General features: G+C 32.6%; 1 protein-coding gene across 2 annotated transcripts in view; it reads left to right on the top strand.

Moving 5' to 3' along the window:
- Positions 1-1,258, top strand: part of LOC134262686 (zwei Ig domain protein zig-8-like) — a 33,520-nt gene extending 32,262 nt beyond the window's left edge. For both annotated transcript variants that reach the window (XM_062745057.1, XM_062745058.1), the window contains one exon: positions 560-1,258. In XM_062745057.1, coding sequence (XP_062601041.1) covers positions 560-669 — 110 coding nt within the window. In that variant the 3' untranslated portion in view covers positions 670-1,258. The remainder of the gene's footprint in view (positions 1-559) is intronic.
- Positions 1,259-15,817: the final 14,559 nt, after the last annotated feature.

Below are 15,817 nucleotides of genomic sequence, written 5' to 3'. Positions count from 1 at the left end.
CTAAATCAAGCGGGGTATTACTGCTGAGCATTGATACACAGTTTTTCACCATCTTGTTACGCCCAAAATAAAACATGCGTTCATTAATTAAATTGAAAAGAGGGAAATGTGTAATAATGCTTAGCACGTCGATTATTCCTTTCATTATTTGAACTGATTCGCACATCAATTCAACAACTCCGTAATATTGAAAGTCATTTTATCTTCAAATAGCTGAAGATATCATCATATTCTATTTCATCTTTGTTTATTGCATTTTCCGTAGACTGTTGGTTTTTTTTCCTTCAATGAAACAAGGTTACCAGTATATCAATTAAATTTTACAGTACATTTTGATAGAATTACGATTTTCTGCTCTTTACATTGATAAAAAAAAATGCCTGGTATGAAAAATGTCATATGGATTGTCACAATATATAAAATTAGAACGGCATTCTCAATTAAAATCCAAAAGACTTTTGATAAATTGAATTTGAACATTCTGTAAGCTGTATTGATTGTTTTGGAAAGCTTTTATTCTTGTTGGAAGACCTGTCATAGCAAATTATTGTATTTTTAGAGACGTATAACTCTGGGAATAGCATAGAAATCCTTGGGGCTGTTCGAATAATGGTCTTCATAGTGGAGGCGATCGCCATTGTAATATTTTGTCATCTGCAAGTGACATGACGAAAATTAAGATACCTCTTGGCAAACAACTTTGGTCCAAGGTGGAGAATAACCCGGACCTTTGAAGAGAGGACGTTTTCTGCAGTTTGGACCGAACCAAAAAAGGAAAAGATTTGTTTTCTAGAAACGATTCCTTACGACACCTCAACAAGGTATCTGCTAGAGAGTTCATTGTGCCATGTTACATTTTCTTCGTCATTCCCTCGGGAAACAGATGATTATGGAGTGAAAAGGAATCAGATGAAATGACAACAGGAAAATTTCTTTGTATGGAAAAATTACGATACTAAGTTTTGCTAAAGCATTGACACACAGATGGAAAATGTCCAAATGATAGTCTTTCAGAAATAACTTCACTGCTTTGTGTGAGATAATTTCATGTTTACACGAAACTTAGCTGCATAAAAATATTTTTATGATTGCCTCCATTTTTCTGAGAATAATTATAATTTTTGATTTCGTGATTACTTTTTTGTACTTCTCATTAAAATAGCAAGTTACGTTTTTTTTTTAATCTCATTGCTTTGTGTTTATTCATGTCTGTCATATCATGAGCTACTGTTATTCATCAAATAAAGTTCCTACATTATGTGTTTTGTACAAGTCTTTTAAGTATGTACATACGAAACATTTCACGATGTATACTACGATTGACGGAGTTTTTATGTGACAAAACACCAATATTATAAATCCTGGAACTTGCAAGAATTGATAGATCCTTTAGATGTGCCTGCATTATCGATCATATTCAAGAAATTTCCTAACGCGGAAATGGCAAATACAGATGAGTGGGGATGATAAAAAGATAAATTACAGTTTTGCCAACTAGACAACAAAAATAGATATAATATATTCTTATCGCTTTAGAAGTATATTTATTTGTTATTGATATTAACCAATTAGGCAAAATGTTTTCACTTGACCTTTCCAGTTTCATTTGACACAATATTTATCAAATAAGAAATACATGGTAATCAAAAATTAATATATCAGGCCGAAGTAAGCTCATCGGTGAATACTTAAATTTACTTTATTGTGGGACAGAAAATTCATCAATGAATGCTGATGAACTTTTATTATCGGTCGAAAGTAAGTTCATCGATGAAATTCTGCTGAACATTGTTTTTCAATATAGCGCTGAATAATCATTCCAGAATCACAACCATTAAAACAACCAGCATAGATTAGGTCAAGCTTCCAAAATACCCAATGTACATATCCCGAAGGAGATTGTGTGGGAAGAATCGGATGATGATGCCAGTTCCTCAAACGATAAGCTCTCTGTTGTTAAAACTGGATGATTGAAAAAGGGGGAGATAAGTAGACAATACATAAAGTGTCAATAGACATAAAAACTGAATGGAAATGAAGAATATATCTTTTTCCGGTACAATAATTAGACGATCCTCCAGATTTGTTTAAAATAATTATGTTAGTGTCTGAAGTTATTCACTCTTTCATATTAAAAATGTATATTATAGTTTTATTGAAATCGGTATATAATATAGACTAAAGGTTTGTAATTATCAAGAAAAACATATATTACTATAGGATCAATTTGTTGATTAATGAGTATGTAGAGTTAACGCACATTATTAAAACTCAAAAGTTAATTTAATTAAACCATGCAAATCAGTAGAAGAGCAAATATGATCCTCTTAAACATCAGAGGCGGGATCAGGTACCATAGAGGAGTGAACATCACCTGCTGACCTGTCACACCCGCCATGTGCTCCTTGTCATGATTGAGAAATAAGGAAAGGTCCGTCAACAATTCAATGTATAAATAATGGCTCAACAATTGTCTGTATAAATATGAAAAGTCTTCAGCATTTCACTTCATCATAGATTGTATTTGCTGACAAACTCATTCTATCATCCACAAAACTTCATACCAGTCGTAAGGTCTTAGTTTTTATACTTAATGGGACTACTGAATGTTCGATCTACCTGATAGATATAAAGGGCTTACGGCAGGTGCTCCCGGTCGACTAGGGCTAATCCATACTTTTAGTCATCTGATCCCACCTTTTAAATTTTCATGGATCCGTATTTAATATCCTATTTAAAAATGTGCATTGTTCTTTTAAAAGATACCTGTATCTAGCAGATGGGATTTTAAAAAATAGCATAACCAATAAACAAAACTAAAACCACTGATCTAAAAGTCAAAGTAACATGTGATAAGATTGCTCATCACACGAAGATAATTGGGGATTTATCGAATGTTAAGTGATCATTGGTCGGGAATCTGACTGACAGGTGAGCTGCTTGTTGTCGGAAACAATTGACGGCGTAACATCGACAGCCGCCTTGCCAATCTCACACTTTATATCTCTGTGGAAAAACGATCCTCCTTAATGAGCCCTAATTGAATCACTTTCTTTCTGGTGTTAACAGAAAACGAGAAAAATGCCAGTAATCACATTTTTCTAAATCATTCTCTTCCGTTAGATCGAACGAAGTCATTGAAAAGCTCGCTCGTTGTGTTGGTGAGAAGCTGTTCCTAATTTATTAGATAAGTTCTATTCTTGATGTACAAATCACCAATATAGAGCTTAAATTTAATTTTTCTGGATGAGATTAACCGAAAGATATAACCTTGGAAACAATAAATGGCACAAGATATTTTTAACACATGTCTAAAATACTTTGATATTTGAAAGACGTATTCGCATCTATTTGTGAAGACGAATCCCTTTTCAGTATGTACATGTATATAGAATACACGATCTATATGTTTGTATGTATATAACAGTAATTTTACTATCTGGTCATTTTTTTATCAATGCAATAAAAATTACAGTTTGGTTTTGACAAATTCATACAAAATGATTTCTATATATATCTTGGCAAATGAAATTGTTTTATAATCAATTATACCAATCGTAACTATGTTATAGCGAATTCTGGAAAATATATAGATTACTATCAAGAGAAAAACATGAAAAATGAACCTTAAATAACATATGCTTATTGCGTTAAGAGTGTATTATTGTTTCAGGTCAACTTAATATAGTGGCGACAAAGAGTTTGTAAAGGACACATGCACTACATACTATTTAAAACTTTAAAACATCACTATAAACCTTTGATAAATTTTATCTACTTAGTTTTTAAATACAAAAGTCTCTATAAACGGCCTTTAACTAACTACCTACATGGCAAAACACCAAAGTATATTTATAATGAAGAAGTCCCGGGCAAGATGACAGATCCAATACCATCCGTAAGTAATAGGCATAAAATCAACAAGCGAAAAAGCTTCTTATCTCGTCCTTCACAAAAGATAAACGAACAAATATATTAATGAACTTCTAACTGTTCCGTAATTACCTTTTTACCGATTCTGATTCGCTGCTCTTTCACAAACGATTGGGATTGATTGTCTCTCTGTTCAGATAATAAAACAAACCAAATAAAACGATCCTAATAATAAACATATAAAATACGACCCATTTGAAAGAGTTTGGATATAAACTATCTTTCATCTGGAGATGGAGGAGAAACTATGATAGCAGTATGACATGAAACGGGATATAAAAATTCCATAACTTAATATAGCGGGTTCTGTGGAAGGGAGATTCCTCTTTTGCATTTACCGATTCTTCAACATTTGAATCATAAATACGTCAAAGACAATAACAATGGTCTCTCTCTCTTCACCACTGATCACTTTGATTCCAACTCTTTGATGGAAGTCTCTCGTAGCAAGCACCTCTTTATCTGTGTCATCGTGCTGGGCTTTTGATATCAATGTTTTCGTAATCTACTTTGTAGAGTTATGGCTACCCTTCTGTGTGAAAGGATTAGAATCAAATTTGTTCCATATTTTCGTAATTGGAAAATTTTTCAAATTAAGATCATATAACGTTTTTTGTAAGTCTAAAAATAATTTTATGAGTGTTTAACTTTGGATTGTGGTGCAAACACTGATGTATGAGGCAAATTTAGCATCCTTCATATTAAGAAAAATTGACTACCTTTGGTATTGGGAAAAAGAAAGATGTGGATTGCATCTACATTCTTATCGCTTATTTTAGTCAAATGTATTCCCTTCATATTATTACTTAATTTACAATCTCTAGATTCTCTGGAAACTCTGAACTTATTAAAAAATTGTTCTTTTTTTTGACTGGTTGCAATGAGCACACTGCATTGAATTATTTTGATTCTGGTTCGAATTTGAAATGTTCGATGATGATTGACAATATCTATGTGGTTTTTGGAGACCAGGTCTTCCAACAATCTATTGGAATTCCCAAGGGTACCGATTGCTCTCCGTTATTAGCAGACATATATTTGTATTCATATAAATCAGAATTTATGCAAAATCTTATGCATAAAAAGAAGAAAACACTTGTTGTGGCCTTCAACTCGACATTTAGATACATCGACGACGTATACGTACCGTATCAGGTAATGACGGTAATTTTCATTCATATGTCGACACGATATATCCTGGTGAGCTTGAGATAAAAGATACCACAGACTCTGACACAACTGTTTCCTACTTGGATATTTAACTTGAAAAAGACACTAATGGTAATCTAACAACTAAGCTCTATGATAAACGTGATGATTTTAACTTTTCTATCATCAACTTCCCCTACCTATGCAGCAATATACCTTCATCGCCTGCATACGGAGCTTATATATCTCAATTGATTCGATACGCTAGAGCATGCTCTACGTATGAACAATTTCTAAATGAGGTAATTTATTGACAAACAAGTTGATGAACCAAGACTATCAGCAGTCTTGTTTTAAGTCATCTTTTCGTAAGTTCTATGGTCGATACCATGACCTTGTCAGCAAATACAATTTAATATTGAGTCAAATGCTGACTGACGTTTTTCATACTAATTGTTAGTCCATTATATTTATATGTACACTGAATTGACGACGGATCTTTCCGTTATTTCCCGATCATGACAAGGAGCACAAGGCGGGTGTGACAGGTCGTCAAGGGATGCTCACTCCTCCATGGCACCTGATCCCACTAGGGCTGTGTATTGAGCCAAAAATTTCGATACGATATGATACAATATTTTTAAAGCGATATGCGATATATTGGATTCTAAAACAAGTCCATCGAAAAAGGCTTCTAAATCATTTTAATGCATAATTTTCATAACATTTAAGTGTTTTATTACCCATTTTATAGTTCTTGTCTCATTGACATTACAAATAACTCTTCAAATGAAAACTTTTTATGAACACACAATTGTCTTTGTATTTTGTAACAGTTATAAAAACTGTGTGAACAGTTTTATTTCAAAAAAGTGAAATATAATCTTTGGTGATTGAAATTCCCATCTTTTTAACAGAATTAGAAGAAAAACTATTTGTCCGATACGTATTGGAAGTTATTTTTCGATACGATATTTTTCTCCGTATGATATATTGATACAGTCCTAGATCCCACCTCTGGTGTTTTGGAGGTCCCTGTTTACTCTGTTCCTATTTTGTATTGTTTTATGGACTTTGATGTTGAATATTGTTCGTTATCTCCATATCCTTCATGAATGACAGAATCATAAGTCGCATACATATCAATAATTATAAAGTGCATAAGTTCTCTTCCTTCTTCATATGAAATGGTATAAGATTTAGATAACCTACCACATTTTGTGATGCATCGAGAGACATACTGTTAGAAGTCGCAAATTATGATGTTACTTTTCTGATCTAAAACTTCTGCAGTATAAAGCAGTATATATATTATAAACAGGAAAACGTGTTAAAAATTTCATTTTTCAAACAGAATTGATTGATTATTATGTTTAACGGCAATATTTCGGCAACATTTCAGTCATATATCGGCGATTTTCAAACAGGAAAAACAAGTGCGAAGCAAAAGAAAAGTAAAACATTAAATGAATATGAAAATAAGATTTTTAGTATAAATCTATCTGTAAATTTTCTTTTTTATCTTATTTACCGACTAGTGGTTTCAAAGAGGAAGTTAACTGGAGGTTCCTTCTGCATTAAAAATAAACTGCAAAACGATATTGTTGTTGTGTTTTTATGGTAAAAAATACGGTAATAAACCATTTTATGCCTCTGTTTCTTTGTTAAGTCGGAAAATAAAGCATGTTGTTAATTATTTTGTCTACTTGAAATGAGCCACAGAGCTAATATGATTGCTTACAGAAATTTCAGTTTTAGTGTTGTCGACCTTTTAGTACTCACTCTACTTCAGGCAAAACAGCTGAATGAAAAATTATCCATTGAAAAATTGACATTTATTATCAAAATAAAGTAGAATAAATTGATGGATAAAAGAGATGCAAAAAAGAGTTAACAGCGATTGATCTAAATACTATTTATAGCATTCATCTCATGCAAAATGAATAAATGCGAATAAAAGAAGACTGAATATACGTCAAAGATTTATCTTTTATAAAACTCATTGTCAATTATTGTCACAAATCTGTGAAGTCGTGAAAAGGAAAGGAAATGCAAGTTTAAATTTTCATTGAAAATCGTTGGAAATTCAAAAGGTCAGACATACAAAGATTTTGGGGTGGAAGGGGTCGCGATTTTGGTCTTTGATGTTTAGGGGACGACTAGATATCATAAAAACTTTCAGACTAAATGAATCTATACGCAGGATCATACTCTAATTATAAACAATTTCTAAAACGAGGTAAATTATTGGCAATCAAGCTGATGAAACAAGAAAATCAGCGGACTCGTTTAAAGACATCATTTCGTACATGTAAGTTCTATGGTCGATACAGTGACCTTGTCAGTAAATACAATTTATCATTGAGTCAAATGCTGACTGACATTTCTCGTACTAATTTTAGTCCATTATTTACACACTGAATTGACGACAGATTTTTCCGATCATGACAAGAAACATACGGCGGGTATGAAAGGTCGGCGGGGGATGCTCAATCCTTCATGGCAACTGACCCCACCTCTGATGTTTTGGAGGTCCGTGTTTGCTCTGCTCCTATTTTGTATTGTTTTATGGACTTTTGATCTTGAATACAGTTCTTTGTCTCCATATGTTTCATGGATAAATTTTATCAAAATATCAAAGACGCAAAAATAAAGTTGTGTTTGAAAACGTTTATCACATAAACTCAAAGTCTTAGAGAACTAATATGTGCAAGTTGTCACAAAAAACGAAGGGAAGTCAATCAAAGCAAACGAAACTTGTTTTCTGGGGTTGTCAAACTGCATATATTGAAAAATTAACATTTTCCTGGAAGCCTGTAATATATTTAGGCAGACAATTTTTGGCAAACAACAACCTTTTGCTAAACGTCAAGGAATCGATAGAAATGTTGTCTAACGGTTAAGCTTAATTTTTTTTGTAAGTGAAAAAACTGACAAGTCATTTCCAAGAAAACAGTATGAGTTTGGATGTTAACAACAGCATCTTTATTAGCATCTTTTCAGCTACAGTCAATTGAATAGCTTATATATTCACCTTGCATACCGGTATTTCCCCAAATAATATAAGTGCATGAAAAGGGATGGTAATTGTTATGAATGGTTTCAATCTAAGCAATATTTCACACAATTCTATAAAAATTTAAAAAAAAAAAAAAAAACAACACGTAATACTCGTACTGTAATTTTTTGCAGATTCATTTCATTCATAAGTTCATGCAAGAGAGATGAGGGATAAAATTTATTTCATACAAGTATGTAAGAGGGATTAATTGATTGATTATATACTGTTTAACGTACACTGATATGGAGACTACCATTGCCGGTGAAGGGCTTTTAGGCCTATGCTCTGCACTTATGGCCTTTGACAGAGAGATGAATTCCACACCTGCTGTGACACGGGGCCTCGGTTTATACGGATGAGGAATAGAATTACATGTATAACTATTATTTCCTTTCACAGAGAGATGAATTCAAATGGATGGATCGATGTTGTTTATTTAACAGATGCATAAGTTCTTATTATATTAAGAATTGTCTGTGAATAACAAGGATGGTAAGAATGCACGTGTTTCATGAACTGGATAAAAATTGCACTACATAAACAAATCCATGTTAGAGACGTAGCATTTATAAAATTGGATCTATAAGCATTTTCCATGTAAATGTTTGTACTCTGCGATTGCCAGAGCTTGACCTTTGAGCAACACCAGAATCATCGATAAAGGGATACGTCTCAATGGATTTGTTCCTGCAGTAATTGTGAGACAGCAATTTTATTTTGATTCAGCGTGAAAAGTTTGATGATAAAGTGGAAAGTATCGGTTGTATTGTTTTGGAGAATTAGGGTTGAAGAAAAATTAATGAAAAACGGCATTTGAATTTAGTTGTTAATAATTAAATGTTTTATTTTAAGTTTCATGTTTTGTTCATGCAATTTAAAGTTTCATTTTAATGTTTCATGCAAAAGTAAAATATTGATTGGATAAAAGGAAATATGCATATATATACTTTTTTACAGGCCTATGATTTACGGTAAAATTTCTATTAGTTATTTCAAAAGATGCTGTCTATGATGATATATTAAAAATAAATGTACAGTATCCCATAAAAGGGATAGAAAAGAAAGTCAGCGTTTTATTATGATTTATTGCAACACCAAAATCCGCGTGGGAGAGATGAAAGTTATTTTTGTATGGGTAATTTTTCCATTCTTTTTCAAGTTCATTTGGCCCGTGGGGATCCGGGTTATTTTTTGTTTGTCGTAAAAGGCGATATCGGTGTCATATAAACCGATGTCACAGCAGGTGTGGCACGAAAGATAGGCCTAAATTTGCAGCCCTTCACCGGCAATGGTGATTGTATCAGTGAAATATTCTGGAGAGGGACGTTAAACAGCACACAATCAATCAATCAATTCAAGTTCATTTGAATTTTTCTGAGTATATCTGTCATAGGATATTGACAAAGATATGAATTATTGTTTGTTTTGTAGAAATAATTCAATATTATAGACTATTGGTTTTGGGGTGTTTTTTTTTTTAATTTGGGGTTATTCCATTATAAGTATCTACCCTCTGTGCGATAGCATTTACCTTCAAATTCAAACTGTTAAGTCTATGTGCTGCCAAGCTCTTAAAATACAAACATTCAATAGCACTAGGTATTTTTATTACTTTATCTACTGCAAAAACGAAATAGAAATTTAAGGATTTTTTTTAAAAGAAATCATACCAACAAGACTAATCATAAGGATTGGACATTTATTTGTTTTAAGGGTAGTCTATGATTATATGTTTGGAAAAGACCAAGGCGTTAGGTCTTCTTGATATACTGATCAATTTGTCCCTCACTAGAACTGGGTTTTTTGGGAGATTTATGAATTTACTAATTGATTTATTTTTAGTGTTTCCTTATTAAGTGTATATTAAAGTTTTCAAATCATGGGACTTTTTACTAGGTTTCGACAAGAGAGCTAAGTGTTACATAAAAAATAATGGCCTGACAATTAGTAAGAAAATGTCAGTCGTCATTTGATTCATTGATAAATTGTATTTGCTGACAAGGTCATTGTATCTACCAGAGAACTTACCAAATGTTGATTTTAAGCGAGACTGCTGATATATATTTTTCAACAACTTGTTTGTCAACAACTTATCTTGTTTTATTAATTGTTCATACACAAAGTGTGCTCTTGTGTATTGAATCAACTGAGAGATATAAACCCCGTATGTAGTTGTTGAAAGTATATTGCTTCATAAGTAAGGGAAGTTGACTATAGGAATGTTTGTTAGAAAAGTTTAAGTCATCTCGTTTGTCATGAAGCTTAGTTGTTAGATTACCATTAACGTCTTTTTCAAGTAAAATATCTAAATATAAATACAAAAATAGGCCTACTAATAACGGGACGATTGGTACCCATGGGAATTCCAATAGAATGTTGGAAAACCTTGTCTCCCAAAACGACATAGATATTGACTATCAGAAACTCAGTGTTGTGTGTACAATCGGAATGCTTTTTTTCCAAAATAATTTTGCAAATTACCATTAACAAGGCACATGTAAGTAAATAATTATTTTTAAAAATAAATTATTGAAAAGGTAGCTGTCAATGATATCAAAAAGCGTGGACTTTTATTTATCGTTGGGAATGCTTGTATATGATGTTGAAAAGTAAGTTTTAATGCTGTTGATTTTTGGCAAAATTTCGAGACTTCAAATTTTCCACAAGTTTTTAATTGGAATTTTTTATATTGTTGCACAGTTTTCCTGAAGTTCCCCTTTCACTACTGTTAATATTTTAGCGAGGATTGAAGAAAGAGGCTTGGTATCTTTGTTCGTAGTGATTTTTATGAAGTTTTGGAATCCAATATAGATATAGTAATTCAAATTCACTTTGGTTCTTAGAAATATTAAAAAATATTTAAAACTTACATACGACTTTGAAGAATTTCTTTCTTTGAAAGGGAGCTATGGGTATAAGTTTGGTTACCACTAGTAGAATTAAATCCATTATATCATGTAATTAATTTAGTTCTATAGATTTCATTAATTTAAATTACTGAGGAATCGTTAGATTTCGAGGTGGAACGATATTCCTAGAATTTGTGGGTACCCTCGATCTTCGAATCTCTGCCTCCGCGAATTTTGATGATTAAATACTATTTCTTATTTTATTCGTTCAATTCTTAGAGGGGGCTTAAATATTACTTAAGGTCACAGTAATAAAAGAGGATCATTTTCTACAAATATTTCTGTCAAAAGAGGGGAAAAAATGAATTTGGTGTTTTAACCCATATGCTAGTTGCTATTGGTGCATATGAACTTATCATCGTGCACTTCATATGACGGTGCAAAATTGACAATTTGGAACAAACAACAAGACTATCCCTGACCTCAATAACTTTGCAAATGCATCATTACGAAACTCAATCAAAAATCCTTTAAAGATTGATTTACCATGCATTAAGTTTTCTTTGCCTCAGAGTTTTGTGCACTGAAATTGCAATTTCATTAAACGCCACATTTACCGTGACAAATTACTCAAAACAAGGGAAAGACATAAATACAGTTTCAATTATAGGGCCAATCTGGATGATAGAACACTTTCTTTGAGATTTTTTTTACGATAATGTAAAGCTAAATGGATAAAATGTGTTGGAACTTTAGATATATGGATTGTGTTATGAGCAAAGGAAAACAAAATTTGTTTATAAACACATTATTATCTTCTACATAAATGCACATTGTAGTCATAACTATTGCGTATACCTGTAGCTCCCTTTCTAAGGAGGAAATTTTTCAAAATCATGACAGTTTTGAATATTTTTAATATTCCCAAAAATCAAAATGAATCAGATTTACCATATCTATATTGGATTCCAAACTTTGTAATAATCCCTACAAATATGGATGTTGAGGGTTCCAGTAAATGCTCTACAAACCCTCTTTCTTAACAGCAGTGAAGGCGAAACATACTGGCCGTCAGGTTAGCTCCGTCGCTATTGCGCTCCCTTCGTGATCGGAAGGTCGATTGTGTGCTCAGATTACGGTTGCGACTTACCTTAGTCGATAATAAATGGATAGCAACTGTTCCTTCCCCAAGCTCTTGGCGCTATGAAGTGACAGTTGCGGACCTTTCGGATGAGACCCTAAAATTGAGGCAACATGTCACACAAGGCATTGTCAGAATAAAGAATCCTTAATATTCAATGACTCAGGTGCCGAGTAAAGACCTTTAAAATTTGTAGCCCAACACCAGTTTATAGTGTCATCCCTATATAAATAAAAATTCTCGAACGGCAAGTAAAACAAAATACAAGCAAACTGTCACTGTGCATGAATATACCGGTATTCGAGAAGAGGTGTAAATCAGATGTGTAGACAAACAAAAAACTAAGAAACTTCTTTGAAAATTTGAAATAACAAAATACATACAGATAAAAGGTTGCAAAATTGACAATCTGAAAAAAAGGGCAAGTCTATCCTTGACTGCAATTACTTTGTAAATGCATCATTTTGAAACTCAATAAAAAATCTTTTGAAGATACCAACCTTTCAATCGTCAAGTTCCCTTACTTAAACAACAATTTACCCCCATCATCGGAATATTAGGTATATAGGAGAATATCTCATTTGATTCGACATCAAAGAGCATCCTTTACGTAAGAAAATTTTCAACAACAAGATAAGTTATTGACAAACAAGTTGTAGAATATCAACAGTCTTGTTGAAAGTCATTATTTTTAAGTTCTTGGTCGATAATATGACCTTGTCGGCAAATACAATTTGTCATTAATTAAGTCAAATGCCAGTTTAAGTTTTCATTATGATTGTAAGGCCATTACTTGCATTTACACATTTTATAGTCGACATATTTTTTTCCGATCGTGACAAGGAGCACATGTCGGGTGTATCTAGTCAGCAGGGGATTTTCGCCCCTCCATGGCACATGATCCTTTCTCTGATGTTTAGAGGTCTGTGTTTGATCTCCTCTTTAATTGTATTGTTAGAATGGACCTTTGAGCTTGAATGAAATATATGGCAATAACGAACAGTATTCAAGCTCAAATGTCCATAAAACAACCCAAAATGGAGCAAAACAAAACAGAAACATCCAAAATATCAGAGGTGGAATCAGGTGCCATGGAGGAGTTTCCTCCATATTTTTATGTAGTACTTCCAGATCTTCGTTTTCAGTAGACATATTTGTCATTTTTGTTCGTCACAAGAATTTCTTGTTTATAAATCTCTTATTTTAAAATGGACGTCGTTTTAGCCTTGATTTTATGAGTTAAAGTAAAATTTGCCAAAACAGGTCCATAGGAAGAAAATTGAGGCATCCATTTTTTTTTTTTTTTCGGGAGGAGGTCTTTGGTTGGTTGATTGGTTGACGCTTCTTAGCAAAAAGCCTTTTTAAAACAAGCAAAATAAGAAGGGAAAGGAAATTCATTGGACGTTAATTAAGAGGGTACACAAGTAAAAAGTACCTATATTTTCTATCGGGAAGGGGGTATCAACGACATATTTTCCCCCTCCTGACCAGTAACTATGGTAATTACAGAAATATTTACTCCAGTTTTTACTTCAAAATCAAGTGGAGGTTGATAAAGGAGAAAGTTTGAAAATCTAAGCTGCATGGCTTTTGGTCGTGAGGACACCCACACACTCAGTACGTGCTTATATTTCGATATTTCGGTATGTATGTCAGAAAATCTTAAAACGTATATCATCTCTTTGGTTACTCTACTTTTTTCCGTTGGATGAACAGATAATAACACAAAGTAAGAGAGATCACATAAAGTAAATTCATTCCTGTATTCCATTATTTGGTTTAACCAAGCACATCATTGTTCATTAATCTTACCCAATTATTAGAAAACTTGTCCCGTCTTAGCATGCAAGTTCTCAACTACGGCTCTGCTTCGGTATTGATTTCTTTGTTGAATTTTTGTGTGTAACTGACATGTCCGAAGCGAATTTGTTCAGAAACCTTAATCCCCAAGGCTGAGAGAGTAGAAATAATCACTGCGGACTACCGTGCATTCTTTCTAATTCGCTGAGAGTTTATTCCCAAAGTGAGGGAAAGGCCATATACAGCGAGAGTGCAGACAACTTGTGTTTTTCTGAGATACTGCCGATAAACATGCAAAGGTCTTTGTAAACTATTCTATTCTTACAGTGATTCTAATTTCTGAATACACCAGCTATATTGGTTCTTCTTTAGGAGATATACTAAATGTTACGAATCATTTCTTTTAAATTCAATTTCTAATCTCTTATATAGAGCAATTTTGTTATTTATAATGGTTGATATTAGGTAATATACATGTATGCTCTCTCTCTCTCTCTCTCTCTCTCTCTCTCTCTCTCTCTCTCTCTCTCTCTCTCTCTCTCTGTTTTGCATTATATATACAGTGAAAGACACGGTGTTGCAATATAATTTCTTTTCGAAAGAGACCGGGTGTTAAATTGCTACTAGTGTAATAATGCAAAGTAGAAATAGTAAAATGGCAATAAATTAAGGTCGAAATTAACAGTGAAACGGATTGCACAGGTTTCAGATTTGACTAATGTATGTTTATTTTTATAGATCAAAAGACAAAAGTTAGTAGTAATTAATACAGTACGTAAGGTCTTGTACGGTTTTTGATTTATAAGACTCTCTCTCTCTCTCTCTCTCTCATTATATGTATAATTTTATTATCATATTACAGTGTATCTATATATCATTAAATAGTAATAACTTTTTAGATATAAACCATTATCATGATATAACCCCAGAACATCAATGCCTTGGGTGACAATATACGCAATCCATGTTTAGACACTAAAGTGTTCGTGCTGGCAGACTCATTGGTATCCAAAGTCTAAGATAAAAATGTGATTCTTGAAAAATCAGAAACATTCTATTCTTCATTTGACTGTCAGCAAATGAATATTATTGATAATACCTCATTGTTATATCTAAATACATATCTGTATATACTAGTATATACGTGTATGTCGAGTACAAGGATATAGCAAGTGTTTTCTTCTCTTTTATAAATTATGAATAATATCTGCTTTGTATGAAAATGAAAACATGTCTGATAATAAGTGGAAGCAATAAGTGGATTTTAAAGTCTACTTCTTAGTTCTGAATTTGTGAAATATTTGTCATGAAAGTAATATCTTTCATTTAATTGATCATTTTAAATTTTCAACTGAGTTATATTTTCAAATTATATTATCCAGACGTTTAATTCAAGACATCTCAAAAATTGAAAAGATGTGTAAATGTATCATAATATTCTAAAACACAGACTTCGCATTCAGCATGAGAGAAAGGTTATATCGTACAATCTAGATGGGTGCTTTTACTGATGTAAAATATATAACTGTAAATTTTGGTCCTTCTAATCCATAGAAACATATTGCATTATAGGAATACATGTACAAAAACTCTTTACTTTGTGCACCCTTTTAAAATATTGCTCGTATTCGAAATCTTCAAAAAAATGATACTTGGATGTTCATGGCAATAAAAAGGAAATTTAGATCTGTCATTTCATGTGATAAAGGACGTAAAATGTCTGGAGTCTTCAATGGTCCTTGTTTTGAGGTCATTAATGAATAAGTTAGGAGAAAATGAGCGTCTCCTTCGACGGTTTATTGGATAATCAATGAAGAAAAAAAAGAGAACAATGATCCTCCAAAGATGTGCCACATATGGTCAGTGATATCATTCCACATTTTA

This window comes from Saccostrea cucullata, unplaced genomic scaffold, assembly GCF_032062105.1.
Source record: "Saccostrea cucullata isolate Sc308-1 unplaced genomic scaffold, CSIRO_AGI_Scuc_v1 ctg624, whole genome shotgun sequence".
Classification (NCBI taxonomy): domain Eukaryota; kingdom Metazoa; phylum Mollusca; class Bivalvia; order Ostreida; family Ostreidae; genus Saccostrea; species Saccostrea cuccullata.
This window is presented reverse-complemented; position numbering and strand designations above follow the sequence as displayed.